The following is a 17,080-nucleotide window of genomic DNA, read 5'->3' on the forward strand; positions in this document are numbered from 1 at the left end:
CTTTCTGCTTTTCTAACAAGTCAGTACATGCTTACCTTGCGATTTTATTGTTTATTCATTTTTTTCTGCTGCCTAGTTCTACAATAACTCTGTTTAACAATAAGAATAAATGATACATGATGCAATAATAAAATAATAATTACAAAAATATTACAAAATCGAATGCAGATCCAGTGTTTGTACTTGCCTTGCCAATACAGTCACCAATAAAAATTCTGTTGGTTAGATTTTTTATCAAAATTTTTTATTAAATAATACGTTTTATATATTAGTAAAATTCTGGCCAATAAGGAAAGCTGATGATAATTTGTTTTGCTGTTGCTGATAACCAAAAAATGGCAAATAATAAAATGAAAATCATACTATTTTATGGAAATCAAAATTTATATATGTATATATATATATATATATATATATATATATATATATATATATATATATATATATATATATATATATATATATAAACGGTAAAATAAAAATGACATCCGTTGTTTTAAATATTGTTTATAATGTCAGCTGGAACTCTTGGTCTAAAGCTTTCAGACTTGCCACAGCTTATTATTGTTAACTCTTGAATTATAAAGCTGTAAATGCTGGTATATCTGTGGGCTATATGCAGCTTTTCTCTAATATTTGGATTTTCGCTCTTCTTGGTTGCTTTTCTCTCCCCGTCTTCTCTCTTTCCTGGGTCCTGCTGTTTCTTTCTGCTCTTCTTTTCTTTTCTCTTTCTCTTTGTGCTCTGCTCTGCGCTGGATGGATGGGACGCGCTCTCTGGGTCGTGGCAGTAGTTCTGTGAACAGGGTGAGTGGGGGCTTTTCTCTTCTTGACTGACACATCCGGCTAACAGGAAGGAGTTCAAACTACAGCCATTCTAATTCATGTCCTGCCACTTTAACCTCATAATGTGTGATATGTGTGCATTTATTTGTTTTGGTTTTTTAACCATGTTTTTATGTTTTTGCTCACCAATATGTTATATGTTTTGTCCCCTGTTTGTCCTGTTCACTTGTTCAACCACCCCATCTCTCTCTTTTTTGTGGACTCTAACAGACTATGCAGTATGTGAGTATAGGTGCTCTAATACTTCCACTATGGGCCTGCAGGGGGCGCTGTATGCATATTAAAGCTTTGCTATGGTATATTTTTGACCTATATAGATCATACTGTTCTATATGGGTAAGAGCGAAACCTAAGAGCCAAAACAGAGATTATCTAGCCTGTACATAATTATTTTTGTTTTGTTTTGTTTTCATCTGAAGGCTGTGGCTGAGCTGCAATTTTATGAGTTTGCACTTTCAACTGTGTGTGCGTGTGTGTGTGTGTGTTTCAGACCTAGCTTTAATTTAGGATGATTTTAACGGAAAATGTTTCCTGATGTTATCTATCTCTAATTTTTATATATTTTCTTTTTATTGTGCAAAATTTTCTTTTAGGGTTTGGTTTAGGGCTGTGGTTCTCAATTTTGTTTTACATAGTTTACATAATTAATATTTATTAATCTAAAAAGTACATGTAATTATTTATTTATTTTATTTTAATTTGTGAAACATGTTTTATGCAATTTTTGTCTTCTGACTTTGTATCACTTTTTGTAAAAAATAAAATAAAAAATGTAATTACACTGTTGAATTAAAAATTTTAATTAAATGCCAAATGTCTAAAGTGCCTAGATTGTTCTTTTATTTTCTTTATACCTAAATAATAAATAATAGCATTACTTTTATAATTTATATATTTAATTTGTATATAAATATGCAAATATTTTATTATTTTTTCATTATTTAATTTTTTTGTGCATTATCATACAGTGATTTTTTTTTTTTTTTTTTTTTTTTTTTTTTTTTTTTTACAAAACATCCGCACTCCCTTTTTTGTGGTTATCAACACCCTTCATCTTGATAATCACTATAGTCTATAGTCTCCATTTAGTGAAGTAAACATGTATGTGTGTTTGTGTGAGAGTTGTTTGGCTGCAGTTAAATGCTGATGCTGGTGCAGATGCTGCGGGGTCTCTGCATTCAGAGGTTTCCTGTGGGCTTTTTGCTGTGATTTTGATAATATTCCTGCACTGACATGCTGTTCTTCCTGTCCTGTGTCTAGGGGGAACTGGAGAGACAGTTACTGCAAGCAAACCCCATTCTTGAGGCCTTCGGCAATGCCAAAACCGTCAAAAATGACAACTCTTCCAGATTTGTAAGCCCTGCAACGGCACATCCAACCATCACCACTTCAACTTCGATATTAATCGTGATGTTTTGATCGGTTCTAACTTGTTTTTATATTTATTTTAGGGCAAATTCATCAGAATCAATTTTGATGTTGCTGGATATATTGTTGGTGCTAATATTGAGACCTGTATCCTTTATACATCCACTAAAAATCACTTTAAAGCCAGTTGACAATTGAAACTAAATTCCTCAGAAAAGTAATGTAAAGTTATAGAATCTTTGTTTGCAGATACTGCTTTATATTTTGTTATGTTATGCACTGACATTCAGAAATTTGGGCCGCTTTACCTCATTCAGTAAATGATAGCCTTTAATGTAGAGTACATAAACAAGGTTTCTATTGGTGCATTTTTCTTTAACCCACACGTGTATCAGATTTGCTGGAGAAGTCCCGAGCCATTCGTCAGGCTAAAGAAGAGCGAACCTTCCATATCTTCTACCAGCTCCTCTCTGGAGCTTCTGAGGCCATGAGAAGTCAGTAGATCACAAACACAAACATAGCACAGCTTCACAATATAAAGGTTTTTATTTTCTTTAATGGAAACATTATCACTGTCATTATTTCTTCACTCTCTCTGTAGAGGAGCTTCTGCTGGGCAGTGCGGATCAGTACCGCTTCCTCTGCGGGGGGTCACTTCCTGTTCAGGGTCAGAGTGATTCAGAAAACTTTACGCAGACAATGGACTCGGTGACTATCATGGGCTTCACCCAGGAAGAGTCCACATGTAAGAGAGGAGGTTCTCAAATAGATGGAGAAGAAAACATATAACATTTACTTGACCACTGAACAAAAAGAAGTGATTTTCCATCCTTCTGTCCATCCTGCTATCTCTCGGTCTTTTTTCAGCTATGTTAAAGGTGATCTCTGCAGTGCTGCAGTTTGGGAACATCACGTTTCACAAAGAGAAGAACACCGATCAGGCCTCAATGCCGGATGACACAGCAGCGCAGAAACTCTGCCACCTGCTGGGCATCAGTGTACTGGAGTTCAGCCGAGCCATTCTCACCCCCCGCATTAAAGTGGGCCGCGAGTACGTCCAGAAGGCCCAGACCAAGCAGCAGGTGTGTGTGCCCTAAAATTTGTATGAGTTTTTGTCTCATATTTATATCATATGATAAGCGATGTCACACCAGCAGTGAGAGCAATATCACAAGAATGCTGTTTATGCCACAAAGAACACGAGTGAAAATGTGATTTTATACAATATTGATCATTCCGCACAATTAAGCAAACAAAAAAATTACCTATAAAACCACAACAAAACCGCATTTCAAACCCGAGCAACACAGCGGTGTTTGGTTTCTAATAGTGATGGGTCGTTCTTGAACGATTCGTTCACTTTGAATGAAACTTTAATGTGACTCAGTAAGACCGAGTCGTGTTGGGGAGTGATTCGTTCAGTTGTGCATGTGCAACTTCCTATGGATTCTGTACTGGAATTAGTCAAGTAGTTCATCTGTTTCGAGTCTTCGGGTTTTTCGAGTCATTCGTTCATCACATGACAGAACCATAAGCTTTAACGTATGCAGTCTGAGCCAAGAGACTTAATAATAATAACCAACTCTTTATTACCTTTGTTACAACATTCAGTGTGGTGTGAAAAGAACCATCATGACAGAAATTCACACATTTATAAACTGTAAGAAGTAAAAAGCTACAGTTTGAGACCAGAAACACATCACATAACTGTAAGAGTAAAAAATAATTATAATAATGATAATACTAATAATTATAGTAATAACTATGCACCCCTTTGTAAGGAAGCTTGTAAATGAAGTAATTTCTCTATCCAGTGCTGTCACGTCACATGACAAAAGAATGAACGATTCGAAAGGCTCGTGGAGGTGAACTAATCAAATGAAAATGATCCGAACTTCCCATCACTAGTTTCTGAATGAATCCACGTTTTGAACGAATCGTGTGAACCAATGATTCAGTAGCCCATTCATAGAGAGAGCTGTTAACTGAGTTCCTGAATGAATCATCCGTTTGAACGAATCGACTCATAAAGACTGCCATCTGCTGGTAGGTTTAGTTTCTTCTTTAGAGTATTATTTCATTCATTAAAGGGATAGTTCACCAAAAATAAATAAATAAATTCTGTCATCATTTACTCACCCTCATGTTGTTTCAAACCTGAATGACCTTCATTTGCACAACATAAAAGAAGGTATTCTGAATACTGTTGAGATGTTTCTCGAATTATCTTCTTTTATGTTCCATACTTTATGTTAGTTAGGCCATTGTAGCCAAAACATTTAACACAATAATAACTTTAAATGACCTTTTGGGGTTATTTTCACAGCCAAATTTAGTTTGCGATTAATTCGATTAATTAATCGCAGCACCCTGTAATTAATTAGATTAAAAATTTGAATCGACTGACAGCCCTAATATTAATACGTTTTTCAGTAAGGATGCTTCAGATTGATCAAAAGTGACAGTAAAGACATTTATAAGGTTACAAAACATTTCTGTTTTTAATAAATGCTGCTCTTTTGAACTTTCTATTCATCAAAGATCCCTGAAAAAAAAAAGTATCACAGTTTCCATAAATATATTAAGCAGCACAACCATTTTAAACATTGATAATGATTAGAAATGTTTCTTGAAGCAAATCAGCATATTAGAATGATTACTGAAGGATCATGCAAAAAATGCAGCTTTGCATTCAAAGGAATACATTCCGTTTTAAGAAAAATAATAAATCAAAGAAATGCAGCCTTGGTGAAAATAAGGTCCTTTTTTTCAAAAGAGTTACTGATCAAAAACTTGTGAACGGTAGTGTACTTAATTGCTCCAAATGTGAAACTACTTTTCTACATCACATTTTTTTCAACCTTCACACTTCCACTTCTGTGATAAAGAGAGATCACTTTTCACTATCGATTCGATTCCAGATGAATAAAGTCCCACTCTACCTTTTTCCCTCTCTGAATATCCTGTTCCACATTAGTAAAATGGTTCGCAATTCATTTTTCAAGTTCGGTTAGTGTGTTCTGATTGGCTTTTTGTGACTCATTGCAGAACAAATACAAATCCTTCAACAATGCTGTACAATAGAAACATTCATTTTTATGTTTTTGTTCATTTCTGTGTGTGTGTTTAGGCTGATTTTGCAGTGGAGGCTTTGGCGAAGGCCACATATGAGCGTCTTTTCCGTTGGCTGGTGCACCGCATCAACAGAGCCCTGGACCGCAGACAGCGTCAGGGGGCCTCGTTCATCGGGATCCTGGACATCGCTGGATTTGAGATCTTCCAGGTGAGCGAGTTCTGAGAGTCTTAATGATTGTTTATTACTCAGCTGATCAATATTAATCTCTCTTTGTCTCTCTCTCTCTCTCTCTCAACAGCTGAACTCATTCGAGCAGTTATGTATCAACTACACTAATGAGAAACTACAGCAGCTGTTCAATCACACCATGTTTGTACTGGAGCAAGAGGAGTACCAGCGAGAGGGCATCGAGTGGAACTTCATCGACTTCGGTCTGGATCTTCAGCCCTGTATCGACCTCATTGAGAGACCGGTCAGTGTGTGCGTTTGTGTGTACATCTTAATTCACATCAGAAAGAACCACCTGATTTGACATGCGGTGTCTTTATAGTGTTTCTGACTGGTTTGCTCCACAGGCTCATCCTCCCGGCGTCCTGGCATTGTTGGATGAGGAGTGTTGGTTTCCGAGGGCAACTGATCGCTCATTTGTGGACAAGCTGTCAGCTGAGCAGGGTTCACACTCAAAGTTCATGCGGCCGAGGCAGCTTAAAGAAGAGGCCGACTTCTCCATTAAACACTATGCTGGCAAGGTCAGATAAATTTTTTACCACAGTGTATTCTCCATTTCTTGGTTTTCTTTTCCACATGAAGTCATAAGACTTTCTTACTCTGCCAGGTGGACTATAAGGCAGATGAGTGGCTGATAAAGAACATGGATCCATTGAATGATAATGTTGCATCTCTCCTGCATCAGTCGTCTGATCCCTTCATCTCTGAGCTGTGGAGGGAGGGTGAGTAAAATAAAATAAAATAATTATTAAGAATAAATAAATAAATAAATATTTAAAAAAGTTTTTCAATTAATAAAAAAATACATATTATTATTATTATTATTATTAACAACAACAACACCACCAACAACAATAAATTAATTGCTTCATACAGTTACAAACAATACAAACCTTAAAGCGGCTTAATTACAGCCTTAAAGTTTTTAGGACAATCAAAATTATGATATATATCTGCATTATTTGTTAATAAATGGTTAATAATGCAATTTTAAAATTCTATTACTAATATTTAAAGCAGAAATAAACAAATAAACAAATAATAGTAGTGTTGTTGTTGTTGCTATTATTATCAATTTCCCTAAATGTCAGAAGGAAATAAATAAGTAATAATAATTATTATTATTTCCTAAAATTTTACATTCAGAAGCAAGAAAACTAGTAATACTAATCAGTTGTTTGTTTAAATAAATAACAAATAAATATAAATGTTATTATTATTAATATTAACAACAACATTAAATAAATGAATTGCTTTTTTTACTTTATTTTAAGGTGTCCTTGTTACAGTGTAATTATGCTTTATTATATTAATTATACATTATATAGTTATATATATTTATTATATACTTATATATGATATAAGTACTGAGTAATATTTATTAACTACATGTACTTATATATGGTTAGTGTTACAAACAATACAAACTGTAAAACTGCTCAATTACAGCCTTAAAGTTTTCAGTTCAATCAAAGGGATGATATATAATTGTGTTATTAATAAATGTTTGATAATGCAGTATTAATAATTAATTTTTTCATTCTATTACTAATATTTAATATTGTAATCTACAATAGGCTAACGCTTTGCTTTCTCTTCTCTTCTCTTCTCTTCTCTTCTCTTCTCTTCTCTTCTCTTCTCTTCTCTTTCTCTTCTCTTCTTCTTCTCTCTTCTCTTCTCTTCTCTCTCTCCTCTTCTCTCCTCTTCTCTCCTCTCCTCTCCTCTCCTCTCCTCTCCTCTCCTCTCCTCTCCTCTCCTCTCCTCTCCTCTCCTCTCCTCTCCTCTCAGATATTCAAACTCTTCCTCGCGTGTACTTTTTTGACTCTTATGCCACACTGCAAACCAATGGCACTGACAGCAGTAGGTTTTTCTGCTCTTCCTTTTTTAATCCCTCCATCAGTTCATCTAACTTTTGATTAACATTTCCCTCTTTCTTTCATCTCTCTTTAATAGCATCAGATTGTGATGTGATGCGTGGGTTGCTGTTTTGCTCTGTAGTTTAGTAGAATGTGTAGTTTGTTTTTCATGGGTTGCTATAGAGCTTGTTCTAGTCAGTTCAGTTGAGTTTAACATTAGATGGCTGTGATCTGCTTGTCTCTAGTTTATTCTTCATAAAGCATCTTTCTAAATGTTCTTTAAATGTAGAAAGATTTTTTTTTTCTGTTTGGAAAATGTTAAAAGTCTCAGAACAACACATTCATACTAAGACTTCTACCAGAACAGAAAAAAATAATTAAATAATCTTTTTGGTTCTTGTATGTTTTAATAGCTGTAATATTGAGTCATAGTGCTGTCTAAACACGCCATACACCTTTTCATTTTCTATGATAACATCTCTGTTTTGTGCTTGTCAGTGGAGAGGATTGTGGGTCTGGATCAGGTGTCATCTGGTGAGAGCAGTGGACCGGTGAATTTTGGGGCGGCCGGGCTCAAGACGAAGAAGGGCATGTTTCGCACCGTGGGACAGCTCTACAAAGAGTCCCTCGCTAAACTGATGGCCACCCTCCGCAACACCAACCCCAACTTCCTGCGCTGCATCATCCCTAACCATGAGAAAAGGGTAAGAAAAAGGCAAAGATTTTAATATGAAAAGAGATATGATAGGAGATATGATAACAATAAGAGCTGAACATCTTAACATTTTTTTTTCTTTTTGAGAGTTTCACATATAGTTAGAGGTGTAACATTTGGTTTCTAAAAACTAAACATATATGCTTATTTCGTGTTAAAACTTAATGTTATGCATGCTCATTTAGATTATATTTGCCATTGCTGTCATTGCAAAATGTATTTTTTTAAGCAAATCTCATTGTATGTTGTGCAACATTTAAAATATATATTTTTTATTACATTTTTAGTGTTTTATTTTTTTTTTATTAAGACTATAAACTTGTATTGAATTTAATATTGGTCATTGCATCATTTTAATATTGTAGCATCCCTAATTTTTTTTTTTGTTCTTTAAATTGTCACAGGCAGGGAAGTTGAGTCCTCATTTGGTTCTGGATCAGTTGAGGTGTAATGGGGTGCTGGAGGGAATCAGAATCTGCAGACAGGGCTTCCCGAACCGCATCCCATTCCAGGAGTTCAGACAGAGGTGTGTGTATTCTACTTATACTATATTTTATACTTAAACTATATTTATAACCATATTTTGAGGAAAAAACTGTACATAGAAGTGAGCTAAATCAGACAAATCCTCCTTTTGGGGACACCCTTATTTGTTAAAACAGTATAAAAGTGAAAAATAAACTTTTATTTAAATTGTAAAAATGCAGAAAGTTTTCGGTTAAGGTTAGGTTATTCATAACTAGCTATATGTAAAGCAATAGAAATCTATGGAATGTCTCCATTTACATTAGTAAAGCAAGTAAACGTGTGTATATAGGTATAGCTTGCATAGATAAAAAATCTTATATTGTCTTGTTCTTCTGTCTCAGGTATGAGATCTTGACTCCGAATGCTATTCCTCGAACCTTTATGGATGGCAAACAGGCGTGTGAGCTAATGGTAAGTGATTCCATTCAAACTTAAAACTTTTGAGTTCACAATATTGATTTGAGGATATTGTATGCTAGAGTTTCTGATCAGTAAATGTGTATAGCACTAATGCTTTAGGATCAGTGGTGTTTAAGTGTTTTATTCAGAACTCTGATTGGTATTCTGGAGTTTAGTCAGTACAGGTTGTTGATTATGCATTGTTACTTGACTTACAGATCAGTGCTTTGGAGCTGGACAAGAACCTTTTCCGGGTGGGACAGAGTAAGGTGTTCTTCCGGGCTGGAGTTTTGGCTCACCTGGAGGAAGAACGAGACTTGAAGATCACTGACACTATCATCCACTTCCAGAGCGTGGCCCGTGGATATCTTGCCAGGAGGTAATCATCTGCGTGTGTGTGTGTGTGTGTGTGTGTGTGTGTGTGTGTGTGTGTGTGTGTGTGTGTGTGTGTGTGTGTGTGTGGTAGGTTGGTGGTGTGTAATATGTGTACAGTATGTATACGTATTAACTGACCTGTTCTTTCAGGGCGTTCCATAAGAAGCAGCAGCAGCTCAGCGCTCTGCGTGTGATGCAGAGGAACTGTGCTGCGTACCTGAAGCTCAGAAACTGGCAGTGGTGGAGACTCTTCACCAAGGTAACACATTACATCATTGTATATAAAAAAATTAAGTAGGGCTAATAATGAACTTTAAGGTAATGCATTTAGTTCAAATGTAGTTAAAGCTAACATGCAAACACAAATAGTGTGGAAATTTTGTATCAGTATATAATGTAATGAAGTAGTAATATACTCTCTTACTGCATACTTACACGTTCAAAGGTTTGATATTTGTTAAGGTTTTTGAAGAAAGTCTCTTATGTACTCCATTGCTTCATTTATTTGATCAAACACAGTAAAAACTGTCATAGTGTGAAATATTATTAGAATTTAAAGTAACTGTTTTCTATTTAATATATATTTCAAAGTGCAATTTGTTTTGGGATAAAAGCTGATATGAAAGCAAAACTAAATGTTCAGCAGTTATTACTCCAGTCTACAATCATACGATCGTTTAGAAATAATTTTCAATTACTGATTTGATGCTCAAGAAACATGTCGTATTATCACACTTGAAGATGGTTGTTTTGTAAAAAAAATTTGTGGAACCTGTGATACTTTTTTTCAGGATTATTTGATAAATTGGAAGTTTAAAATAACAATGTTTATTTGATGTTTTTTGTTGTTGTTGTAACAATTAACAAATTATTATTATTAAATTATTATTATTAGTAAACAAATCACTGTTGATTAATTTAATAAAACTAAATAAAAATACAGGAAAAAATAACAGAAGCCAAATATTAATTATTATAAAATTATAAAATAAAAAAGTATAAAAAGTATTAATATTTATTGATATTTGCTTAATAAAGTATAAATTTTTTCAGAATAAAATATTAATTTTGTATTTAAAAAAAATCACATTGCATTAACCTAAATAATGTACTTCATGTGATAACAAAATAATAATTTAAATAATAATGTAAAATATTATTTTTAAATATTTAAGGAATATTTAACAACAGAATCAGCCTACATAAATTAGGTTACAACAAACACACAAAAAAATAAATACATAAATAAAGTTCACTTAACCCTTGCAGATTTCCAACCCTTGCACTTTTTATAGTGTTGTAGAAAATGTCTTTTGTGTTCATTTGCTTTGTGACCTCTTATCCAGGTGAAGCCCTTGCTGCAGGTGACCCGCCAGGATGAAGAGATTCAAGCTCGGGAAGCACAGCTTCAGAAAGCCAAAGACAATCTGAGTAAACTAGAGCATGACTTTTCTGAACTGGACAGAAAAAACCAACAGGTAACTTCATTTCCTTGTTTCACTTAGTTTTGTTGAGCATATTAGGAAACCAAAACAAGAAAGTGTTTATTTGTTTGATCTCCACATTCGTCTTGATGTCCTCTTTGAAAGCTGATGGAGGAGAAGTCAGTGCTGACTGACCAGCTGCAGGCGGAGGCGGAGTTATTCGCAGAGGCAGAGGAAATGAGAGCGCGGCTGGCCAGTCGCAAACAGGAGCTTGAAGATGTGTTGGGGGAGCTTGAGAGCCGATTGGAGGAGGAAGAGGAGAGGACCCTTCAGCTGACCAATGAGAAGAAACGAATTCAGCAACATGTGCAGGTGAGGATGATGGGTGTTTCTGGCTGCGTCTGATGTCTACTATTGAATATCTTCTGTCAACATCACTGTCTCTTTCTCTCAGGATCTGGAGGAACAGCTCGAGGAGGAAGAGGGAACACGTCAGCGCCTCCAGCTGGAGAAAGTCACCCTGGAGAGCAAAGTGAAGAGTCTGGAGGCTGAGACGCTGACTGTGGGAGAGCAGAGAGACAGATTAAGCAAGGTAGTTAAAGAGAAGAGGACTGTTGTTTGAATGCAGCTACAGTGGTACACTGGTTCGAGAATTTCCCTGTCTTTCCCATTCTCAGGAGAAAAAACAGCTGGAAGAGAGACTGAATGAAGTGTCAGATCAACTCACAGAAGAAGAGGAGAAGGTGAAGAGTCTTAACAAGCTGAAAAACAAACAGGAAGCTGTCATTGCTGATTTAGAAGGTAACAGTCCTTGTGTTAATTATGCTTTGAAAAACTTTGTTGATGATTCATTGGATCTATTGAATTTGGTCTTTGTTTTGGAGATTTCAAGACTGCATTTACTACATTTGGCAGAAACACAATTATGGAATTCATATTAACATTACCATTTGGGGTCATTATGTTTTTTGTTGGTGTTTTTTATTTTAGAATTTAATATTTTTATTTAGCAAGGACACATTAAATTGATCAAACGTTGTATTTGGTTGTTACAAAAAAATTATATTACAGATGCAAATTTCTATTCATCAAAGAAAATTATAGTTTTTTTTTTCACAATAATATTAGCAAAACTGTATTCAGCATTGATAATAATAAGAAATGCTTCTTGAGCAATGGAAAAGCATATTAGAATGATATCTGAATGATCATGTGACACTAAAGCCTTGAATAATGGCTGCTGAAAATTCAGCTTTGTCATACAGGAATAAATTGCAATTTAAAATATATTAAAACAGAAAACAGTTATTTTCAATTGTAATAATATTTCACGATATTGCTGTTTACTGTATTTTAATTAAATATATTCACATGAACTACTATTTTTATTGTACTTTTTGTCTCTTTTGATCCTTGTCTTACATGTTCAATATGAAAATGCATTGGTATGCAAAAGGACAGCATCAAGATTATTCAAAAATATTGATTTTGTCTTCCATATAAAAATAACAGTTACTGGGATTGTTGGGGTTGGAATAGCATGATGGTAAATAAATAACTTTTTTTATTTTGGGGTGGACTATTCCTTTATAAAAACACAAACAGGTACAAAAATGTCTTTCCCTTTCCCTCAGAGCGTCTGAAGAGGGAAGAGCAGGGCCGTCTGGAACAGGAGAAGTGGAAGAGGCGGATGGAAGGAGAGGCAGTGGAGGCCCAAGAGCAGCTGTCTGACCTGAGCTTACTCGTCACTGAGCTGAGAGGCAGCCTGAGCCAAAGAGAGAAAGAGATCACCACACTACAGACACGGTACATGCACAAAAATAAATCTATCTTATAGTGAATCCTTGTAGCGCATACTCCTTAACAAAGACATCTCTTGCATTTTCTCTCCCTCAGGCTGGAAGAAGAGGCGGCACGTCGTACAGAGGCTCAGAGAGCCCTGAGAGAGGCCATGTCTCAGGTCTCTGAGCTCAAAGAGGAGGTGGACAACGAAAAAGGAATGAGGGAGAGAGCTGAGAAACAGAGGAGAGATCTGGGAGAGGAGTTAGAGGCATTGAGGACTGAACTAGAAGATACATTGGACACTACAGCTGCTCAGCAAGAGCTCAGGTGTGTGTGTATTTGTTTGCCATTTTAAATAAGATTTAGTGAAAATCTTTACATGAAAAAAAGGCATAAACTATAGAACTAAAAGACAAATTTCTATATTAAATAGTCACAAAAATGTCAACTAGTGAGAAAACCACTATTAAATCCTTGTAAAAAAGAAATACACTTGAAAAGAATACTTAATATACTTTAAAGCTTTGTACAGAAGAACACACTTAATGAATGTTAATTGCAAATAAATAAGATGTATGATAGTTTACATTTATACAATTCTATAAAAAATATCAAACTGTATTTTTTTTTCTTCAGTTTAAGTGTAATTAACTTAACTTCAGTATGCTGTTTTGACCCACTTTAACAGAACTTAAGTACACTTTCATATGTAATTAATATTTTCATATAGAATTTCATAATCACTAATGAAAAATGAAGTGACAAGCATTTATGGTAAACTACAATATACTTTGATCTCATTTTTAATGAAGCTTGTCTAAATACACATTTATAATGATAAAGTTTAGTACAATTTAAATATAGTAACTTCAAATGTAATATTGAATAACACACTACAGTTTACTTTACTCAACACTAAGTACTTTACATGTGCTTTAGTATGTAACATAAGTGTACTTTAAAACACAACAAAAGATTAAAACAATGATTTGTACTTTAAAACCTTTAATTGTGCACTTTTTAAATGTGTACTTAAGTGTTCTTAAAGACGGTATAGTTTCATGATACACACTTAAGTGGCCTTTTATTTATTTAATATTATATTACCAACAAGTACAATTTAAAAATATATATATTTTAAGATTTAAAGTACACTTCAAGTGCACATTCATTACAATTATCAAAAGGGTAGACTTTATTTAAACGCAGGCATTTTGGACAGCTTTATTTATCCTGATTTGAAGCATGTGTGTTTGTTTAGGTCTCGCCGTGAGGCTGAGTTAGGAGAGCTTCAGAGATGTTTGGAGGAGGAGACCCGTCGTCATGAAGCCCAGCTGTCAGAGCTCCGCATCAAACACACCGCTGCCATAGACTCCCTACAGGAGCAGCTGGACAACGCCAAGAGAGTGCGTCTCTTAGCGTTTACATCAATGCAACATGTTTACAAGCTGTTGTTGAACTGAGAAGTCAGGTTTGTATTTGTAAGTTGCCAACCTTTGATGTGCGTGTATGTTCACAGTCCCGTCAGTCTCTGGAGAAGGCGAAGGCCGTTCTGGAGGAGGAGCGCATGAACCTGAGCGCTGAGCTGAAGACTTTACAGGGAGGGAAGATGGAGAGCGAGAGGGGCAGAAAGCGAGCAGAGGGACAGTTACAGGAACTCAACGCACGCCTCTCACAGGCTGAGAGAGAAAGAGGGGAGCGAGAGGAGCGACTAAGTAAACTCCAGGTAGAAATGGGCCTTTCAACTAAGGCCACTAATTTCACAATGTGGACCCAAGGCTATTTTACATCAGAGTTCAATATCTTGGTTTATGGAAAATAAACAGTTTTTTACCGATTTCTGCACAACAGAACAGCACCTGATGGTAGTCTAATTCACGTGAACTCAGTTTGTGTTTTGGGCCAATTTTTGCAGTTGAAATCCAGAAATCTGTTTTAATGGGATTCTATGCGATTGAGGGGAAAAGATTTCCCCTTGCAGATTTTGCAGTGGGTTCAAGTTGGTTAAGTGAATTAGATGCGTTGATCAATGGAAATCTACTTGGTTTGAAAGTGAGTTCTCTGCTTGATACAATACAATGCTACACTATTGACAGTAGACAATGGCAAAAAAGCTTTTTTGCCCACAAAATTTAACAGAAATCCTTCCCCTTCTGGAAAATCTAGCTTAAGCTGGCAGCTGTTTTGTTACATGGTATCTGGTTTCTAGTCCAAACTGGTCATTAGCTGGTCCAAGCTGGTAATTGGCTGGTTTACCAACCACAATGTTACAAACGAACCAATAAATGGAAACAGTTTTAAAAACAACTAAACACTGAATTCTCTCCCTCTCAGTTGGAGCTCGAGTCTCTGTCCAGTTCCCTATCCTCATCTGAGTCCAAATCTCACCGCCTAAGCAAGGAGGTCAGCAGTCTGGAGAGCCAACTACATGATGTGCAGGTAACTTGTGTGTGTGTGTTTTAATTTGCTCTCTTCAGCTACATATTAATAGGCTCATGGGACTTAATTGAACTGCTTTTGAAGAAACACTGAAGAAACACATTGTATGATGGTTGGATGGATAAATAGGAAATGAAATCCTCTGATTGTTGTTATATTTTAAAGCTGTCTTAGAGACTGTGATGTCTCTCTGCGATTGTGAATATGATTGCTTCTTAAGCATGCTTAATGTATGTGTGTGTGTGTGTGCTATTTTTTAGGAGCTACTGCAGGAAGAGACACGGCAGAAGTTGGCGCTGGGCTCACGTGTACGTGCTCTAGAGGAAGAAAAAACTGGATTGATGGAGAGACTAGAGGAGGAGGAGGAGAAGACCAGAGAACTTACACGCCAGATTCAGAACCACACACAACAGGTACACATCAATTTTTCAGTCAACTAAAAACCTGTTGTTGTATCTTTACTCTGTTTTATGATATTACTGTATGTTTATGTGTCCATGCAGCTGTCTGATCTAAAGAGGCAGACCGAGGAAGTGAATTCAGCGGTGGAGGTCGGTGAGGAGGCCAGGAGGAAGATGCAGAGAGAGCTGGAGAATGCCATACAGAGAGAGAAAGCCAAAGAAGAAGAGAAAGAACGCATAGAGAGACAGAAAGAACGGCTGAGAGAAGAGATAGAGGACATGACAATTGCTTTGCAGAGAGAAAGACAAAACTGCACTGCTCTGGAGAAACGACAGAAGAAATTTGATCAGGTACAGTAGGAAACAGAGAGGGAATGATGGTTGGATGGTTGGATGGACAGATGCTAGAATGACTGGTTGGTTGGAAGGATGGATTGACTGTGTAAATGGATGGACTGACTGGTGGATCAAAGGGTTGGATGGATGGTTTGACTGAATGAATGCATGCATAAAGAGATGGATGGAATGATGGATTGATTGACTGGTGGATGGAAGGATGATAAATGGACTGATGGATGGATGATAAATAGATGAAATGATGGATGGATTGAATGGTGGATGGACGGTTGGATGGATGGATGGATGGATGGATGATAAATGGAAGCATGGATGGATGGATAGATTAACTGGTGGATGGATGGATGATAAATGGAGGGAAGGATGGATTGATAGGTTAACTGGTGGATGGATGGATGAATGGATGGATAGATAGAATGACTGATGGATGGATGATAAATGGAAGGATGGATGGATGGATGGATAGATTAACTGATGGATGGATGGATGATAAATGGATGGACGGATTGGTTGGTTGATGATGGATAGATGGTTGGATTGGCTGTGGTAAAAAGTAAAAAGCCTTGAAAATGAGAAGTGTAGCTCAAGACATTCATCACCCTTTGACCTTTAACCTTCAGTGTTTGGCAGAGGAGAAAGCAGTTAGTGCTCGGCTGCTGGAGGAACGGGACCGCGCAGAAGCAGAGAGTCGAGAGAAGGAGACGCGTTTCCTGTCTCTCTCTAGAGCCTTGCAGGAAGCAACAGATCAGAGAGATGAGCTGGAGAGAACCAATAAGCAGCTCCGCCTGGAGATGGAGCAGCTCGTCAACGCCCAAGATGACGTGGGCAAAAATGTACAGCTTGCTTTTTACCAATGCACTCATATAATATTTATTAACATTTATTTATAGCAAGACCTTATTCTGTTGTAAAAAAAAAAATCATGTTTTTTCTTTCTTTTTGTCTGTTTGCCTTTGTCACGCCTCCTCAGGTTCATGAGCTAGAACGTTCTCGACGGGCTTTGGAAACAGAAGCCCAGTCTCTGAAAGAACAGACCCAGGAGCTGGAGGATGAGCTGACAGAAGCTGAGAACGCTCGCCTCAGACTGGAAGTCACCCTTCAGGCTCTTAGAGCTCAGTTTGAGAGAGAGATCAGCACTAAAGAGGAGAAAGGGGAAGAAAAGAGGAGAGCACTCAACAAACAGGTAACTGCCTTCAGCAGAAGTGAAGAGATGAGAATAATTGAAAAGAATTGATCTTAACCGCTTTTTCTTCCCTGCTCTATATTTGTTTCTTCTATCATTTTTCCAG

The 17,080-nt window shown here is 36.3% G+C and overlaps 1 protein-coding gene across 8 annotated transcripts in view; it reads left to right on the forward strand.

Annotated features, from left to right (window-relative positions):
• The window catches only part of LOC109105750 (myosin-10-like), a 38,148-nt gene that overhangs the window by 13,531 nt on the left and 7,537 nt on the right, over positions 1–17,080 (forward strand). For 2 of the 8 annotated variants that reach the window (XM_042740733.1, XM_042740735.1), the window contains exons 7-36: positions 757–804; positions 1,054–1,065; positions 2,104–2,196; positions 2,295–2,358; positions 2,607–2,705; positions 2,813–2,956; positions 3,079–3,293; positions 5,342–5,494; positions 5,586–5,759; positions 5,863–6,036; positions 6,123–6,237; positions 7,304–7,375; positions 7,870–8,075; positions 8,491–8,612; positions 8,956–9,025; positions 9,232–9,392; positions 9,539–9,647; positions 10,735–10,866; positions 10,978–11,184; positions 11,267–11,404; positions 11,490–11,613; positions 12,447–12,618; positions 12,709–12,921; positions 13,856–14,000; positions 14,114–14,320; positions 14,929–15,033; positions 15,294–15,446; positions 15,537–15,785; positions 16,412–16,624; positions 16,762–16,974. In XM_042740733.1, the coding sequence (XP_042596667.1) occupies positions 757–804; positions 1,054–1,065; positions 2,104–2,196; positions 2,295–2,358; positions 2,607–2,705; positions 2,813–2,956; positions 3,079–3,293; positions 5,342–5,494; positions 5,586–5,759; positions 5,863–6,036; positions 6,123–6,237; positions 7,304–7,375; positions 7,870–8,075; positions 8,491–8,612; positions 8,956–9,025; positions 9,232–9,392; positions 9,539–9,647; positions 10,735–10,866; positions 10,978–11,184; positions 11,267–11,404; positions 11,490–11,613; positions 12,447–12,618; positions 12,709–12,921; positions 13,856–14,000; positions 14,114–14,320; positions 14,929–15,033; positions 15,294–15,446; positions 15,537–15,785; positions 16,412–16,624; positions 16,762–16,974 (4,302 nt within the window). The remainder of the gene's footprint in view (positions 1–756; positions 805–1,053; positions 1,066–2,103; positions 2,197–2,294; positions 2,359–2,606; positions 2,706–2,812; positions 2,957–3,078; positions 3,294–5,341; positions 5,495–5,585; positions 5,760–5,862; positions 6,037–6,122; positions 6,238–7,303; positions 7,376–7,869; positions 8,076–8,490; positions 8,613–8,955; positions 9,026–9,231; positions 9,393–9,538; positions 9,648–10,734; positions 10,867–10,977; positions 11,185–11,266; positions 11,405–11,489; positions 11,614–12,446; positions 12,619–12,708; positions 12,922–13,855; positions 14,001–14,113; positions 14,321–14,928; positions 15,034–15,293; positions 15,447–15,536; positions 15,786–16,411; positions 16,625–16,761; positions 16,975–17,080) is intronic. The other 6 variants (XM_042740738.1, XM_042740739.1, XM_042740734.1 and 3 more) reach the window with 5 other exon arrangements.

The sequence above is a fragment of the Cyprinus carpio genome, chromosome B16, assembly GCF_018340385.1.
Source record: "Cyprinus carpio isolate SPL01 chromosome B16, ASM1834038v1, whole genome shotgun sequence".
Classification (NCBI taxonomy): domain Eukaryota; kingdom Metazoa; phylum Chordata; class Actinopteri; order Cypriniformes; family Cyprinidae; genus Cyprinus; species Cyprinus carpio.